Raw genomic sequence first — 17402 nt, forward strand, 5'->3', positions numbered from 1 at the left:
TCACCACTAATGCGTTATTAAACAATTAAATGTTAGTTACAAAATTGCTCACTCAAAAATTATTCAAATGCATTAAATACTCTCGTTGAATTTTAGTAGCCAATGTTTTCCAAAATTTGATCACTGAAAACTTAAGGCTTCAATGGGTGAAGCTAGGAACCATTTCCTCATCTGAAAATCAGGCCCTTAGCCAAATCTATTCATTATTCAAAACATAACAAAAACAATATTGAAAAAAAAAACAATAAAAAGAGCGTCCTGGGCCATAAGACTCCCTGTTTCACAAGGGTAAGGGAGACTCATCACAGTGTACGCAGCCTTATCCTACTTTTAGGCAGAGAGACTGTTTCCTTGGAATCGAACCCATGACCAACCAGTCACAAAGGAGCAACCTTACTGTTGATCCAAGGCCCGCCCTCTTTAAAAAATAATAATAATAATAATGTTATAAAAAATTATAAGAGATTATTTTTTTTGGAGGGTGGGGAGGAGAGAGTGTAAATGATAGCATAAGAAGAAAGAGACGGTGGAGATCACTTGATAACAAAAGGGAAACTGATGCGCATCTGCACTAATAGAACATTCATGACAGATGGTCATACTTAAGTAAGTGCAACTGTTCTAGATTAATTAGCAACCCGTGGAAGAGACAAGACAACCTCAGCTTAGCGGTACTCCCTTTATATTATTTTACACGAGTTTAACCAGATACTAGCTCTCATATTGTGAGGCTATCAACACTTCTTCCCCCAACTACTTACAAAGTTCCTTACCCAGTAGCATTCCAGTGTCAAGGTTCCTATACATAGAATACGTCTCCATCTCATAACCATTTGATAGATGCCTCACTCAATAGAACTTACCACACATAAGTTTGACCCACATTGGAAAATTGAGTGGAGGATAAGTGGCTTATATATGCATGGATGGGCTTAAAACCTAATGGCTTAAGCTTTTGGGTCAAGTTGGTGCTCACTCATGCATATAAAGCCTGCTCACAAGGACTCCCCAGTGCTAACGCTAACCAAAGAAAGGAACACCTAACCAAAGAAGCGAACACACTTTCTTTTGTAGGATAATATACCTAAAATATCCAAATGCAATGCATCTCCATATTCAGATAACATATCAGACATGGAAGGTTATGATAGGTAAACTAGCAACTTGCACATTGGTAAGATGAAAAGTGTTGTTAACTTCTGCCCATGTGAATTTCCTGCACTGGCAAGTACAAATCAGTCTTAAAATAAAGGATGTACCGAAGTGTTGCCAATCTAAAGGAAATCGGCTCTAAAGACATTTAGCAGGCAGGGCACTCTAGGGATATCAGAAGGAAAACTCAAAGAAAAACTGAAAATAGATTCCTTTTTATAGAATTTTGAGCTTTTTCTTTGCAAGATCCAAACAATGCCAAAGACCTAAAGTTATCTCAACCACATTTCCAATGAAATCCACAACACCAGTTGATAAGATCCTCATGTTCAAGAATTAACAATCTCCATTTGGTTTTGAAGACATGGTAAGGAAGGAAGGAGGAAACAAGCAAAGTCAGATAGCGCAGTACAATAGAGAGTTGCACCTTCTTACTTGTAGTATAATATTATATACAAGAATATTGACAGAACGAAAAAAAAAAAAAGGGGGGGGGCAGGGGGGGGAAGGACCACCCTTTTTGCATACTTAAAAGTCTTTAGTTATGAAGACATAAATCTGTCAGTAAATTGTCCAATGCAATCAATCAATTGCAAGAGAGTACAAGGTGCATTAGTTAATCCAGTGGGCCTCAGACTCCCTTCATATTACCCTTCTTCAGTTTTAAATTTTTCTCCACTTGTCGTTAATGATCCAATGAGAAAATAATAAAATAATCAGACTACATCTCTATCAACAATATACTTTCAATTTTGGGGAGGCCAGTACCAAGAGATTAGCCAAATGAACCCACAAAACCTAGAAGCCTGGTAGAAACTCATGCCAAAGCATCAGAACCAAGTGAAGGTTTTAAAATGAAATTGTGTACTTCATATCATCCTCACGGCTTTTATTCACATAATACACAAGCGGAAAAGTCAAAAGGATCACCTTAAAGATAACTGGAGTCCCTCTAAATGGACCCTGAGTTATTCTTCCTTCATAAAGCCTGCAAAGGAACTGCCAGGAATAGTACTAGTAACAAGAAAGCAACAAATGGCAATTATAATCATGTGCATCTCACCAACACAACTGCATTAAAAGATCTCAATCTTTTCATTTGACAAAGAATAAATACAAATGTCAATTTTAATCATCAAGATAATTGCACTGCCCATCTATTATCTAGAAATTTGCTAACACAAATATGCATGAAATGCACCTGATCTTTACACTGCCTTCCCCCACATCTTGAACTCTCAATCTCCCCATATTATCTGACAAATATTCTGTATCTTCTGCTGATTGGAACCCCGTATAGCTGAAAGCAGAATAACTTTATTCAATCAAAGATAAATCAAGTTCACATTATAAAAAATAAATAAATTTTAAATAAAGAATAAACAAAAGCAAGACCCTCCTTTAAACCCCAAAATTCTGCTCGCTGGAAAAATTGCATGAAATGAAACTAAATTTTTTTTAACCTTTTTCATCATTCTCGATAATGTGGAACCTTGCCAAAAACACTGAATGAAATTTAGTGAAAACATTTAAATTTTTTTTAAAAAATCCTCATCAAGTACCCAGCACAAGGATAGACACCAGAAGAGAACATTTACAATTTTTCAATATTTAAAACCTATTAAAACCAAAACTTTCACTAAACTGAGGAAACAACTACAAGGATAAAGGATTAGCAGGATTGAGGCTTATGAAACAAAATTAAATGAAAGCACAAGAGCCCAAATTTATTTTCTTCATTTCCCCAGCAAACTGGCAGAATATAGTAAGCTTGAAAAACAACTTTGTGCAGTAAAAATTAGAAACAAAGAGTTCAAAATTCAAAATTAGCAAGTAATTAAGCACAAAGAAAAGCAAGAGAAATTAATCATGTCAGATGCAGGGGAAGTTCTTGTGTAAAAACAAGTGGTGTCTTATGAGGAGAAACAGTAGCGGAAATAAATTTCAAAGCCGGAAACAACATTCCTTTTTTTTTTTTTTTTTTGATAAAAAAATAAGGGGGTAAACAAGACTATTTACCCTCTTATTCTGCCCAAGTTTCTTATTCTCATCTGAGAAAACACCAATCTGCTGCACTGGAACCTAATCTTTCACCAGTTCAACAACTGGCTTCAATGCCACCACAAAATCTCCCCATTAAAAACCCTCCACCACCCTAGGTATTAAAAATAGAATGACCTTTTCCTCTTAGAATCCACCGTCTCCAAGAACTAAACTGCTCCTAGTCAAGCAGAGCACCACCTAATACCTACAATTCCGAAATCTCTTCCAATAATAAAATCATTCAAAAACCATAGAACAGCCAATAACAATACCCCAAGCTCCACTTGGTTAAAGATCCAAAATTTTGTGTCCAGACTCTTGTCTTCAAAATGAAAACAGTAATTTGTATTGTGCCATTGGGTAATTAAATTCAAGTTTAGTTTTCTGAAAATGAAAATAGGGAAAAAAAAATTGTGTTTGTATAATCTAAAAGCAAATTTTTCTTCTTTTTCTTATTCATTTGTTTTCAGAGTGGCTAGCATTCAACATTTCACAGTGGCGGGGTCAGTAGTGACAGTCAGCGAGCTTGCGGTCAGCAAAGATGGGCAGTGTTGGATGGCAGTAGCGAGCTGCAGCATTGGGCAACAAAGACTAGCAATGATGGGTGATGGTGGTTACCAGTGGCAGTGGCAGCGGCAGCAGTTAGTGGTGGTTGGTGGGCAGCGGCAGTTGGCGACAGTGGGTGGTGGTGGTGGTTGGTGACAATGAGTAGCGGTGTAAGGAGGTGGTTGGATGCAACAGGAGTTGGTGATGACAATGGTGACGAGCAGCGGTGGGTAGTTGTGGAAATGTTCTGAACATGTGAGTGATGGAATTAGAAAGGGCTGGAGTTTTAGATTGTATCCAAATTCATGGAAAACTTTATTTTATGGCATCCTAAAAATTGGTGTACTTTTTTGGATTGCAGTTCTGCACAGAAGGACTAATCAAATGCCTCCTTTGTTCTAAAAAACTTAGCCAAACATGCCCTAATCCATCAATTTGCTCGAGGGTTTCACAAGAATAAGAACACAAAATCATCTCTGCCAAACTTGTCCATTGGAGTCCATCCTTCATCTGCACTATTTTTTCACAAAAATCCTTTTGCATTATGTTTGAAAATTATAACACAAGGCAATCATTAAGAGTGTTGGTGGAGAGAGCTGCAAGAACAAGAGCATCACCCTTTGTTTTCTGCAGAAAATCTGGCATAGCCAGATGTAGACTGATCAAAAAATAAATGTGTATAAATGTGTGGTCACAGGATGCTACAGTTGCCCTGTAGTAAAATTTTTGAGAAGCAAGGTAAGAGATTACCAACCATAAAATACAACATCATCGCTTTTGTGAAAAAAACTTACGAAATAGTATTTAACTGAAATAGTAACTTTGAAAGTGATCCTTTGGCAGACTTTTATAGCGAATTCTGTGCAAAAATTTTCACAAAACTACAGCATTTACCAAACAAAGCCTTAAACATCCAATTTTCCTCTTATCACTCACGATTTTGCTCCCACTCTGTGTCCTTTTGTCATGATTTTCACTAATTCCTCACTTTAAGCAATATATCTCATTGTGCCACACTAAATCTAAATCTGTGTCATAGTTACCTGGGTCACTCCCCTGGGAACTGTGATCCAGATCACCCATACTGATAGTGGCTCAATAGTGTCCCAGATTGATGGGGACCAGGATACAAATCCCCAAAGTAGCGTCCCAGATTTGCTAACCATTTTCAAATGAAAAAGCATATAAAAATATTGACAAATTTCAAAAATAATGCAAAAATATTCGCTGCTGCTGCAAGCCTGCCAGGGAGAGAGAGTTTCCCTTGGCTGCAAAGCCTGCAACAAGAGAGAGAAAGGGGCCTCCTGTGGCTGTGAAGCCTGCCACAGGAGAAAGAAGAGGGCTTCCTTCTGCTTCAAAGTCGCGACAAGAGAGAAGAGGGCTCAGACTATGATAGAGAGATAAAAGAGGGCTTTTGACTGCTGCTATGGTGGATGGATTCAGAGAGAGAGAGAGAGAGAGTGGTCTGTGGTTTGAGTCACTGAGAATTTTGTTTGAGTACATCTGGTAATTATCTCATCCTAAGCAAATAATTCAAAACATACTGCAATCCAACATAGCGTATCAACTAATCGACCAAATAAGTCGTTCATGCGCATACCACGATCTGAAATGTTGTACCCACTAAGCATACCCTCCCCCCAAACCACCACCAAAAGAACTGCATATCTCTTAAGTACTGTACCCATAACCTGTTCATGTACCACCACCCGAAAGTTTAAAATGCACAGCATTCCAGGTAACTATGTTCTCTCTTAATTTTCCTAAAGATATCCAATTTCTAATTTCATCTCCTGCAATTCTCAAGTTGCTCTCTTCGATTGAAATACTAAGTATCCTTTTAGAATACCTTTGATTTAGAAGAGATTTTATAGCACAACTTTTGTTTTGGGCTAGTCTTTAACAACTTGGTGGATAAGTCATATTCTTTGAGTTTGGAAATGATTTTGAGCCTAAAATCACTATTTAAGAGTGAGTTGGTTGTTGAAGCTTCTTACAGTGTTCATTTTTATATTATCACTTACTAATTGAATTTCTCAATATTATCATAGAAATAATTTTATACAATATAATCACTTTCACCTAAAATTGTTTTGATCAAGCCCTAACACCGTGTATGGAAGCTAGGGAAGCAAGGGGAAGGGAAGGGAATGGAGCGAGGGGCTTAATAATACTTTGAGAGTTTTATTTTTTAGGAAGGGAAGGGATTGGTGGGTCCCTCATTCCCTTTCATTGAAACCCCAGGATATAAACCCCTCCAATTGAGGGGCTTCAAAGGAAACCAGATATTTAATAATTACCCTTCTGTTTGTTTCTTGGATACTGGTTGGTATTTTATTCAAGCTTCGATCGTCAAATATGGCTACTCATCCATAAGTCGAATATACTCTCATTTGGTTCGGTGGAATAACTATTCATTGAAATAAGATGAAATATAGTTTAAATTTTGGGAATCAAAGGACTAGTTCTTTCTTATATATTCTGAATTATTTCATTCAACATGTAACAAAAAAGGAATAGACATCCCCATGAAGAAATTAGGGAACAGTTATTCCTTATCTACTCCTTATTATGAACTCATAAAATTCACATTGCTATTTGCTTTATAGTAATAATAAAATTTCTTGTCTAACTATTTGTAACTAACCAACTAAAACTAATCTATTCCTGAGACTAGATATTCCGCAAACCAAACGTGACCTTAGTTATTGTTACTAGAAGAATGACCTTGGTTAAAAAAAAATGAGTAATAATAGCAACCTCAAATGAAGATCAAATGATAGATTGTGAAAATATTCAGATGAATAATGACTTGCTGCAGAAGATTCATTTTAGAACAAGATGCACAGCAGGAAGAAAGCTTTGTAAATTAGTAATTGACATTGACAACTGCAAAAATCTGCTGGCTGAATTAGTGGTGTAAAAATTGAGGCTCAAAGTGATGGAACACCTGCAACCGTATCACATTGTCGGGCCTAATAAAGAGAAGGAATTACTTGTGACAACAAGGCTCACAGTCAATTTTTCGATTGGAAGCTCTCATAAAGAATGAGTTTGATGTGACATAGTACCAATGGAAAAGATGCCATATTCTACTTGGTCATCCTTGGCAAAGGAATCAATGTGCTGTCCACAATGAACATGCCAATGCCTACTCTTTCTATGGTGATGAGGAGAAGAAGCTAGTTTTAAAGCCTAAACAGGATGCTGATGCTAAAAACAAAAAGGATGAGATGCAAGCCAATAGTTTTGATAAAACAAGCCAACATGTCACTTAAAATGACAAGGGCTTGATGGAATTACCAAGTGCTCCTCAACTGAAAATCAAGTTATAGAACATGAGGCTCTTAGTACATTTACTGTTACTCAACATAAAGATATGGGTGGTGTTACAAGTCACAACAAAAGCAAGCTGTGTCATTAATGTTGATTCCGTTCCCATGAATAATCAGCATATTCTGCAAGAAATTAATGAAGTAGTTGCTGTCACCAAAGTCAGATCAAGAGTGAGACAGCAAAAACAAGTTTTGGAGTCAAAGAACACTGGAAATGTGCAAGATGTTCAACAAGGAAAACCTGTGGACAGAAGCAGAAAAGAATATAATCATTGCAAGTTTAGAAAGGATGAAGAGAGGATTTAGGCTCTGAATTGCAAGCACAAAGAGTTCCTAATAGGAAAAAATCTCCACCCAAAAGGTAGAAGATGTGGCAAAGAAAGCAATTCAGGTGCAGGAAATTAAAGAAAAAAAATTGTCATTGTTTTTTATTTCTGGCAATTTGGAAAGGAAAGCCCAACCATCGGAATTCTTGGAGGCAAAGTGGAGCTTCTAGGGGTGATGCCCAAATGTGTGAACCATTAAAGATAGCAACTCAGACATTGATGCAGGACTGCCGCACCAGTGGAATATAATTAGTATTGTTGGTTGGTTGCTACAATATTCATTTGTTGTTGTTCTCTAGGTGTCAATGTGTCATAATTATGGTCTACTCAAAAGTGTGTAATTTTCTAATTCCGACTTCATTTACCAAGTTCATTTATGAGTCTAGTTCTAAAGATATTTATGAGGTCTTTCAAGCCTTGAGAAGTCAACACAGCTTTAATCAGCAATAATCTTTTCCCCAGACACATTATATGTGCAAGGCTTACTCACATATATGTTAGTCCAGAAAATGAAGAAGCAGTACAGATTTTTCCCTTTCATTTGCCTATCAATTCTGATCTGCTCAGAATTTTCCTGAGATCTGGAAGTGTGGTTGAAGATTCACCTAGGGCTCCTTCCTAGCCTCCAATACTTGTTTCCACATGAGAGGATCTCTCTTTTGTTATATCTCACCGTAATTATCCTAATATGTCCGATTTCTAATCTGGCAGATTCTACATGGTCTTTCCTCCATGCACAGTGCAATTGGGGGTTACAAGTTACAACCCCTTATTATATTGGACCACGTTTGAATGTATTTTTGCCCCCATCAGATGCCCCCCCACTCTCAAGCCTTGGAAGGCGCTTTTCAGGTTTAGGAGTACGTTTTTTAAAATTTAACAAATGCAAAAAGGTCATGTTTCTTTTTATTTTAATTTTATTTATTATTTTTTTTGTTTCTTGCATGCTTGGACCCCCCCCCCCCCTTTTTTCTTTTCAGATGCTTGGATGGAAGGGGACGAAGGAGTCCTTCGAGTACAAGCAATGGTAACAGTCGCAGCGTAACGACCGCAGCTGTTGCGGATGTTACATAGCAGGTAACAGGCACCGTGCTAGTGAATTCATTTTTTGCATTTGCAAACTTCTTAAAACCATATAGACTCATGTTGATCCCAAAATCCTACATAATAATGTTTTAAATGATTTTTTCAGGAAATTTTAATCAATTTAAATATAACATATGCTACAAGTACTGGACATCATCTTGGCTTCTTTAGCTGCTATTGGCGAGAAGAAGCATGCATTTGCTACCTTTCACAACTTTATTGATTATAAGTGAAATTCAAACTAAAAAATCATAAATATAAAGAAATATAAAATATATGATGCCATTTTTATACTCTTTTAGTCTTTAGTGGAATTTTTAATATCCCAAAAATAAAATATAGAACGTTCATACGTTAAACAAGAACAAAAAAATGCACTTAGAATGTGTTTTAGTTTCCAAACTAGATGTAAGAAAAACAGAAAAAAATAGAAATATAATTGGAAGAACTTATAATACGAACATACGTAATTTTATGGGAGAAAAAGTTGGGTTTATTTGGATGGTAGTTATTAAGAAAATGCATGCTGAATGTAAGGAAAATAAACCCAAAAAAGAATTTTTTTAATAAAAAATTCATTAACTAAATAACCTACTTAAAATTGAGTTTGCTAAGCTTCAATAAAGGGAACAGGGCAAATGTGAAAAAAAAGGACTCAAAAAACTTGTTTTAGTCATTCGCAGCCAATCTAGCATTGTAACAGCCAATAACGTACTCTGACGGCCATTATGATACCATACTGGAGCCTAATATCCATTACGATTATGATTGCATCGCAATCGAGATATTGCCTCATAATTGTCTCAAAAGCCACTAACACCATTATATAATGTTCGTAATAGCCATTAAGCACCACCGATTTTTGAAACTATGCTTTAAGCCATTTCTTTGTATCTCAGATGCCTGGATTGAGGTGGCCTTTGGGACTTTTTCAAGAGTACTTCTCAAGGTTATCCCCTCCTGCCTTAACAACATTGGAGACTAGTTCATCAAGGACATTTCCCAAGATTACCACCTCGGGCCCAAGGTGACCCATTTCCCAGGGTTGCCACCTCCTATCTTAACGATAGTAATGACCTACTCATCAAAGAATTTTGCTCAGGTTACCACCTCAGATTCTCTGACTGAGGCAGCCTTGTTCATGGGTATATCCCAAAGTTACTACCTCAAGAGGTGGCCTGCTCTCCAAGGCAATTAGCAAAGGTTAATTTTGGCCAGTAGTTGAACCATTTTCCCAAATGTGTCTACTTGACCTTTTGTGGTTGGTCTTTCTACCAAGTGGGCCTTGTTAGATTACCACTTTACTTAAAAGCTTAAGCTATTAGGTCATGGGCCAACAATGTATATCAAGCCTATAACACTCCCCCGCACGTGCAGCCCAACAATACGTGAAAAGGTAAACAAACAATAAATAACACCCATTACAAGGAGTATAATAATTTTTAAACATCACACAATAAACACGGGCAACAAGACTAGAACCCAAGACCTCCTAGTAACCAACTTTGATATCATGTTAGATTACCAACAACAACAACAACAACAAAACCAAGCCTTAAGTCCCACAAGGTGGGGTCGGCTATATGAATCATTTTCCGCCAATTTATGCCATCATGGAGCATTTCTTTTGACAAATTCAAGACTATTAAATCATTACTCACTATCTCATTCCAAGTTATTTATAGGTCTACCCCTACCCATTCTACTATCCCCAAAAGTAACTAACTCACTCTTCCCCATTGGCGCACAATATAGCCTACGTTGCATGCACCCAAACCATATGAGTCATCCCTCCCGTATCTTATCTTCTATAGGAGCTATACCTAACTTACCACGAATATGTTCATTCCTTAATTTATCTTTCAGTGTTATACCATTCATCCATCTAAGCATTCTCATCTCGGCAACTAATAATTTTTGGATATTCTGTTTTTTCGTCACCCAAAATTCTGATCCATATAGCATAGCTAGTCTTATAGCCGTCCTATAAAATTTTATAGGTATTCTACGATCACAAAGCACACTTTGAAGAACTTCTCCATTTTACCCAACCTGCTTTAACTCTATGCATTACATCATCTTCAATTTCTCCTTCAGCTTGCATATTAGATCCAAGGTATCGAAATCTACAAGTGCTATTTATTTTTCATCATCAAGTTTAACTTTGTCTCCAATATTCCTCCTACCATTACTGAAATTACATTATATATTCTGTCTTATTTCTACTTATCTTAAAGTCTCCAAATTCCAAAATTTCTCTCCATAATTCTAACTAAGCCTCTACTCCGCCCCTAATTTCATCAATCAATACAATATCATCTGCAAACAACATACACGATAGAACCTCATTTTGAATGCTTTTAGTCAGATGATCTATCACTAAAACAAAAAGATAAGGGCTCAAAGCAAATCCTTGATGTACACCTATGGTGATTGGAAATTCTCTAGTTTCTCCATCTATAGTTCTTACACTAGTCATTACTCCATTGTACATATCCTTAATGACATCAGTATACCTACTACATACACTTTTTTTCCCTAAAACCTACCAAAGAACTTCCCTAGGTACCCTATCATATGCTTTCTCTAAGTCAATAAATACCATATGCAAGTCCCTCTTCTTTTTCCTAAACTTTTCCATTAATCTTCTTAAAAGATATATAACTTCTGTGGTAGATCTCCCAAGCATAAAACCAATTTGATTTTCTGAGATCTTCGTTTCTAACCTTAATCTTTGTTCAACAACCCTTTCCCACAGTCATCGTATGACTCATAAATTTAATTCCACGATAGTTATTACAGTTTTGAATATCTCCTTTGTTTTTGTATATAGGTATTAAAGTATTTTTCCTCCATTTATCTGGTATTTTCTTAGTTTTTATAATTATGTTAAATAAATTAGTTAACCATATAATTCCATTATCACCTAAGCATTTCCAAACTTCAATTGGGATGTTATTCGGTCCTATAACTTTTCCATTTTTCATTTTTTTTAGTGCAAACTTAACTTCGTTAACTATAATTTTGCGAATAAATCAATTGCTCTTATAGATTTAGGAGCAGACTTGAACTATATCCAAGAAGGGTTCTTTTCCTCATTTGTCAAATCTAAGTTAAAGCTTTCTATTTGATTTTCATTAAACAACTTACTAAAGTAACTTCATCATCTATCTTTTATGTCTTCGTCCTTAAGCAAGACAATATCATCCTCACATTTTATACATTTTACATTTTCTAAGTCCTTACTCTTCCTTTCTCTAACTATAGCAAGTTTAAATATATCTCTTTCCCATTTCTTTCTATCTAATCTATCATACAAACTATTAAATGATCTGTGTTTAGCTTCACTAACGGCCTTTTTTGCATCTTTTCTCACCTTTATACTTTTCAAAATTATCCATGTTTCTACATTTTTATCACGTTTTATACCAAATTCTTTTTGTCTTTACAACTTTTTGGACATCTTTATCCCACCACCAACTTTCTTTGTTATTCGAGAATCTTCCCCTTGATTCACCTAAAATCTCTTTTGCTATATTTTTAATAAAGCTAGTTAATCTACTCCAAAGAGTATTTGTATCTATCCCATCCTCTATAGCCCGATCCCCATCTTTGATCATTTTATCTTTAAATTTTATTATATTTTCTCCCTTTAGGTTCCACCACCTAGTCTTACACTGGTCTATTTTTTTTATCATTTTTCTTCCATTTTTTAATACATATATGTAACGCTAAGACTCTCTAGTTAGACTTTCGCCTAGAATAACTTTACAATCTTTGCATGATAAACGATCTACCCTCCTAGTTAAAAAATAAAATAAAATCTATTTGACTTTTATTTTGTCCACTTTTAAAGGTTATTAAGTGTTTTTCTCTCTCCTTAAAGCAAGCATTCATTGTACTAAAATCATATGGCATAGCAAAGTCTAAGATCATCTCCTCATACTCATTTTTGTCTCCACATCCATATCCTCTATGTATCCTCTCGTAACCTTTATTATCCCTTCTAATGTGTCCATTCACATCTCCTCCTATGAATATTTTTCCAATCCTTGATATGTCTTGTATAATAATCTACATCTTCCTAAAAGTGTCTCTTAAGATTTTCTGCTAAGCTTACTTGAGGAGCATAAGCACTAATGATATTTATTATCTCTTGGCCTAATACCATCTTGAATTTTATAATTCTATCCCCTACTATGTTTACATTTACAACGCTATATTTTAAGTTTTTGTCTACAATAATTCCTACTCCATTCTTATGTTTTTCTTTTCTAGTGTACAAAATTCTAAATCCTGATTTATCTATTTCTCTAGCTTTCTCCCCCATCCACTGAGTTTCTTGAAGGCAAATTATATTAATTTTTCTTCTAATCATTGTGTCCACAATTTCCGTACGTTTACCCATAAGTGTCCCTATATTCCAAGTTGCTAATCTAATCCTAATTTCCTAAACTAACTTCTTCACCTGTCCACATCCAAAGTGATGCAGGAACTCTAGCATATTTGACACCGTACCTGGGCACCGACGGCGCGTTGCTTCAGGGCAACAACCTAACCCCCCACCCTCCCGCACTTTTCGCTACACCAGGTGGTACAAGTACAATGTGTCGCTCGTAGGAGACGCCCCAACAAATATTCGGTAAGGATTCATATCATAGTGGGCCAACAATGTCTATCATATTTTGTCATTTTGTACTTGGGCATTCTACCAAGTAGGCTTTTTTGGCTCTTAAACTTAGCCATCCTACCAAGTAACTATTTGGCCTTTAATAATTGGTTATTCTACCAAATGGGCCTATCAGGCCCTTCTTCTAAATTTAAGTATTTTTGCCAAGTTTCTTTAAGTGGGGCTATTTAGCTTTTGTACTTTTGTACTTCGTGGCATCATAGTGTGGCCCTTTAGAGCTTAATTTTCCCAAAGCAATAAGCAGCCCCGTAGGACTAGGCCTCCTCCTTGGTGTTTTCCTACACATATTCTCACGATATCCGTCAGGGTGTTGTTTGTTTTTATCAATAATTTTTTGTTTGTGTATGATTTTTGCTTTTTTTTTTTTTTGAGAAAATGGAATTAAGGGCACAATGTAAACATACCATCAAATGGTAGGAGTCTAAGTCTAGAATAATTTGCATGTTTCAATCAACCCTGATTATTTTTCATTCTCTCCAAATGATTTACATGGGTCCAAATTAACATTATTACTAAAGACCCTAATTAGCACTAAGTGGGCTAGCTTTGAGATGGTCCATTCGATGTAGGACAAGTGAGAAAATTTAGATATAGAGAGAAAATTGAGAGAATTTGAGAGACAGAACAGATATGGGAGAGAAATAAGGAGGAAAAAGAAGAGGGGAAGCAGGAATCTGCAAGAAGAGAGAAAACAGAGGGGGAACTGCAGCAATCTAATTCAAAGCAATGACTGTACAATTACTAACATGTCCAGCACTTATACCCACTACTAACTAAAATGTATACTTACATAAAAAGCCCCAGTAAAACAAAAAATTACAAAATAACTTCAAGTACTTGAATGCACAAAATAAACCTAAATCAACTAAACTTTTCAAATAAAGTTTTCCCAAACTAAAATATAAAAACCTAGATACAATATGAATTTCTAAAATTCTCCATTGGCGGTTCTCCATCACCATGTTGTCCAAACAGTGATTAGCATAGGTGGCCCTACCGCAATGATTTTTGGTAATACGCTTAATGCAGGTTCTTGCAAACAACCCAAGTTCAAGTAAATGATGGTTGATCATCTAGCAGGAATTCAACATCAATTTAAATAAACGAGTTCAGTATAAAAATGTGGCTTGTTTAAGGGTATACTCAAAAGGATGGTGAGCCAACCATATAATTTGTGACTTTCCTAAGTGCCTATCTAAGTCACACTTGCAAATGTGATTCTAATTCAAATGTATTGATGCAAACTAAGCAAAAGATGTTCATAAATCCATCATGTAGACAAGATATTCTTCTCACATTCTTCTTAACAACATGAGTTGATAAAATCTCCTTAGCAAGAGCACAAAAGACCAAGCAAGCTCTCACTCGCATGTTTGTCCTTCGACAAACTCAATGGGCCCTGAAATTTTTAATTTCCACGCTAGCTTTCACATCATGAGATTGTGCCCACAAACGTGGCCTGGTATACAAAAATGTTGGGCCTTTTTTTCAATTTAATATGGTCAGCTAGTGCACCTGAGAGCATAAACACATGTTATGCTAACAGCCCCAAGAAGCGGCCCAAATCCAATATTATTGTCAAATATTCTGACATACTCCAACCCATCTTCACCTAGCCTTTGTCATCACCCTAACTGCCTCTCAACCCCTACCACCCCTTCAGTTGGTAAACATGATAAATCTTGCAAGGACAGGCTCTAGAATTGAGCTTAAGAATTTGGAGAGAATTTAATTTCACTCTTGGAATTAGACTCAAGAGGGTACAATCGTACAAGTGCACCAGTCAAGGTGAGTGCATCAAATATCAAAGGGGTGCACTAGTGGTGATGGAAGGGATCTCAAGCTGGAAACTTGTATGAGTTAATCAAAGCCACGTTGATGAAAAAAGTGGGAGATTCAAGTGCATAGATATTTTTTCCAAAAAGAAGAAGAAAAATTTGGTGAGAGCAACAAACCAAAAGTCAACTTCGAAGAATTTCCAATATAGAAAGATAGGCCATGTGGAACTTCTCTTCGTTTTAAGCCAATTTAATTTTGGTGGTATTGGTACGTTGTAATTGGTAGTTTTATGTCAAGGTTGGGGTTATGAGCTGGGTAATGACTCTACATGTACATGAGGTGGAGTTTTGTTGGGTTGGGCCACTCACGTGGTAGGACTCGACTTATTGAAATAAATCTAAAAAATAATAATAAAATAAAATAAAATAAAGGAGGGAGAAGGTAGTTATAGAAGTTGAACCTTACACAAGGCATGCATATACCTGATACAAGACTTAGATTTTTGTATCGGCATGGGCATGATTTGCCATGCCAAGCTTGTTTTCAAGACCATGTTGCTTGGGTTTGTATATGCTTTAGTGGAGGCTCCTTTCCAAAGCATGGCAGCTCTTCCCAAACATACAAGAGCATATTTTCAAAGCCATGTCTTAACTTTGAAGACTAAAACATAGATATTCTTTCATGATAATTTAATGGGCAGTTGGTCATCATGCTTAAATCATGGCCATGCTAGAAGAAGAAGAAGAAGAAGAAGAAGAAGAAGAAGAAGAAGAAGAATATATAGAACAAAAGAAATTAGCGTGTTTTATGAAGTGTAAGTTCAAGCCAAAGAAAGAAATTTATAAGTTCACCTTGGGTTCTTACTCCTACACATGTAAGGATTTGTGACTCGTGAATTCTCACAATGTGTGGGGAGAGAAGTATTAAAACTTTTTGTTGCATTTCTGGACTATAACTAAACTCTTGCCTAATTGTCTGTGGAGAGAGAAATTTATAAGGAGTTCACATTGGGTTCTTACTCCTAGACATGCAAGGGTTTGAGAATTCTTACACTGTGTGGGGAGAGAAGTATTAAAACTATCTTGTTGCATTTCTTGATAGTAGCTAAATTCTCGCCCAATTGCCAGTGGACGTAGTCCTGGAGCGGAAATTTCTTGTTTTGTGATTATTTAATTTTCTTTTATTTCCTGCAGCTGCGATTCTATCTTGTGTATTTTCAAATTGCTGTGTAGGCGATTCTTGTGGCTCAATAATTGTTAAGTCTTCCTGCCCCGCTAAAAGAAAATCCTGGATTCTCCCCTGATTTTAGCTCTTGAATTCCAAGGCTCTACTTGATTGTCAATAAAAGTTTCCAAAAAAGCCAACTTATTTTTTCAAATTTAACACCTAAGAAACGCACTCAACGCCTACTCCCATATGGTTTAACTTAATTTACTTGAACATAAAATTTCCAAGTAACAAAAAAATGGAAAAGGACAGACTCAATGTTATCTTCGTCTCTTTTCTTTCGGTTTCTCGGGAACCAGACAGGGATACAAACAAACGTTACAGACTCACAGCAGTACCTTGTGACGTTCATGAATCCGTAGCTTCCGATGAGTCGGCCGACCTGGAAAGAATCCGCATCGGTGATGAGACTCGCTCTGCAGAGGCAAGAAGATCGAGGCTTGGAGTTCAGGCGCTTGAAGCTGCGAAGGAGCCCGTAGTGAAATGGAGCGCATAGAGAACATGAAGAGGAAGAAGAAGAAGAAGAAGCAACGGAGAAAAATGCAGGCGCTGCGAGGAGCATGGTCCGTGTATTTTCGCCTTCCGGCTTCCTGGGGAACGAGAAATGACAATGGCGCTAAAAGGTAGATGATGTACTGAGGAGAGTATTGAGGCTGATATTCGAACATTACGTCAATAAAATGTAATTTAAATTATATATTTATTTCTTTTTCTTTTTTTATATATATATTTGGGAAAATTGCATAAATCTTTTATAGTTTAATAAAAATTAAAATAAAATAACACCTCCCTACAAATAAATTTTCATTTCTAAACATCCGGTCGGACTTATTTTTTTGTTAACTTTGTGAATTTCTCACTTGAAATTTACTCATTCTATATAAATAAAAACTAAATAATAATATACATTGTAATAATTAATATGTTAACATATATACCTCTGTACATTTACATGTTTTACAGTGGATTTGTTTCAAAACAAATATATCTCAAGGGCGAAAATAAAGGAATGTGCATATCTTAATTTATATATGCATTCTTACATTATTAATTATATATCTAGTCACGTATATAATTACATATGTAATTACATGCATGCATTTATTTATGATGGGTGTAGGTTATAATTGAGTCGAGCATAATCGAATTGAGTTCGAGTTTAAAATTATGAAATCAATTAAATTTAATTAAGTTTAGAACTTAACGTTTTTTTAGTAG

At 36.0% G+C, this 17402-nt stretch overlaps 1 protein-coding gene across 2 annotated transcripts in view; it reads right to left on the reverse strand.

Moving 5' to 3' along the window:
* The window catches only part of LOC131159317 (uncharacterized), a 28892-nt gene extending 12050 nt beyond the window's left edge, over positions 1–16842 (reverse strand). The window contains exons 1-3 of one of the 2 annotated variants that reach the window (XM_058114113.1): positions 16523–16842; positions 2354–2452; positions 2083–2140 (exon numbers count right to left, since the gene is read on the reverse strand). In XM_058114113.1, the coding sequence (XP_057970096.1) occupies positions 2083–2140; positions 2354–2452; positions 16523–16746 (381 nt within the window). In that variant the 5' untranslated portion in view covers positions 16747–16842. The remainder of the gene's footprint in view (positions 1–2082; positions 2141–2353; positions 2453–16522) is intronic. The other variant, XM_058114114.1, reaches the window with a different exon arrangement.
* Positions 16843–17402: the final 560 nt, after the last annotated feature.

The sequence above is a fragment of the Malania oleifera genome, chromosome 7 (genome assembly GCF_029873635.1).
Source record: "Malania oleifera isolate guangnan ecotype guangnan chromosome 7, ASM2987363v1, whole genome shotgun sequence".
Lineage (NCBI taxonomy): Eukaryota > Viridiplantae > Streptophyta > Magnoliopsida > Santalales > Ximeniaceae > Malania > Malania oleifera.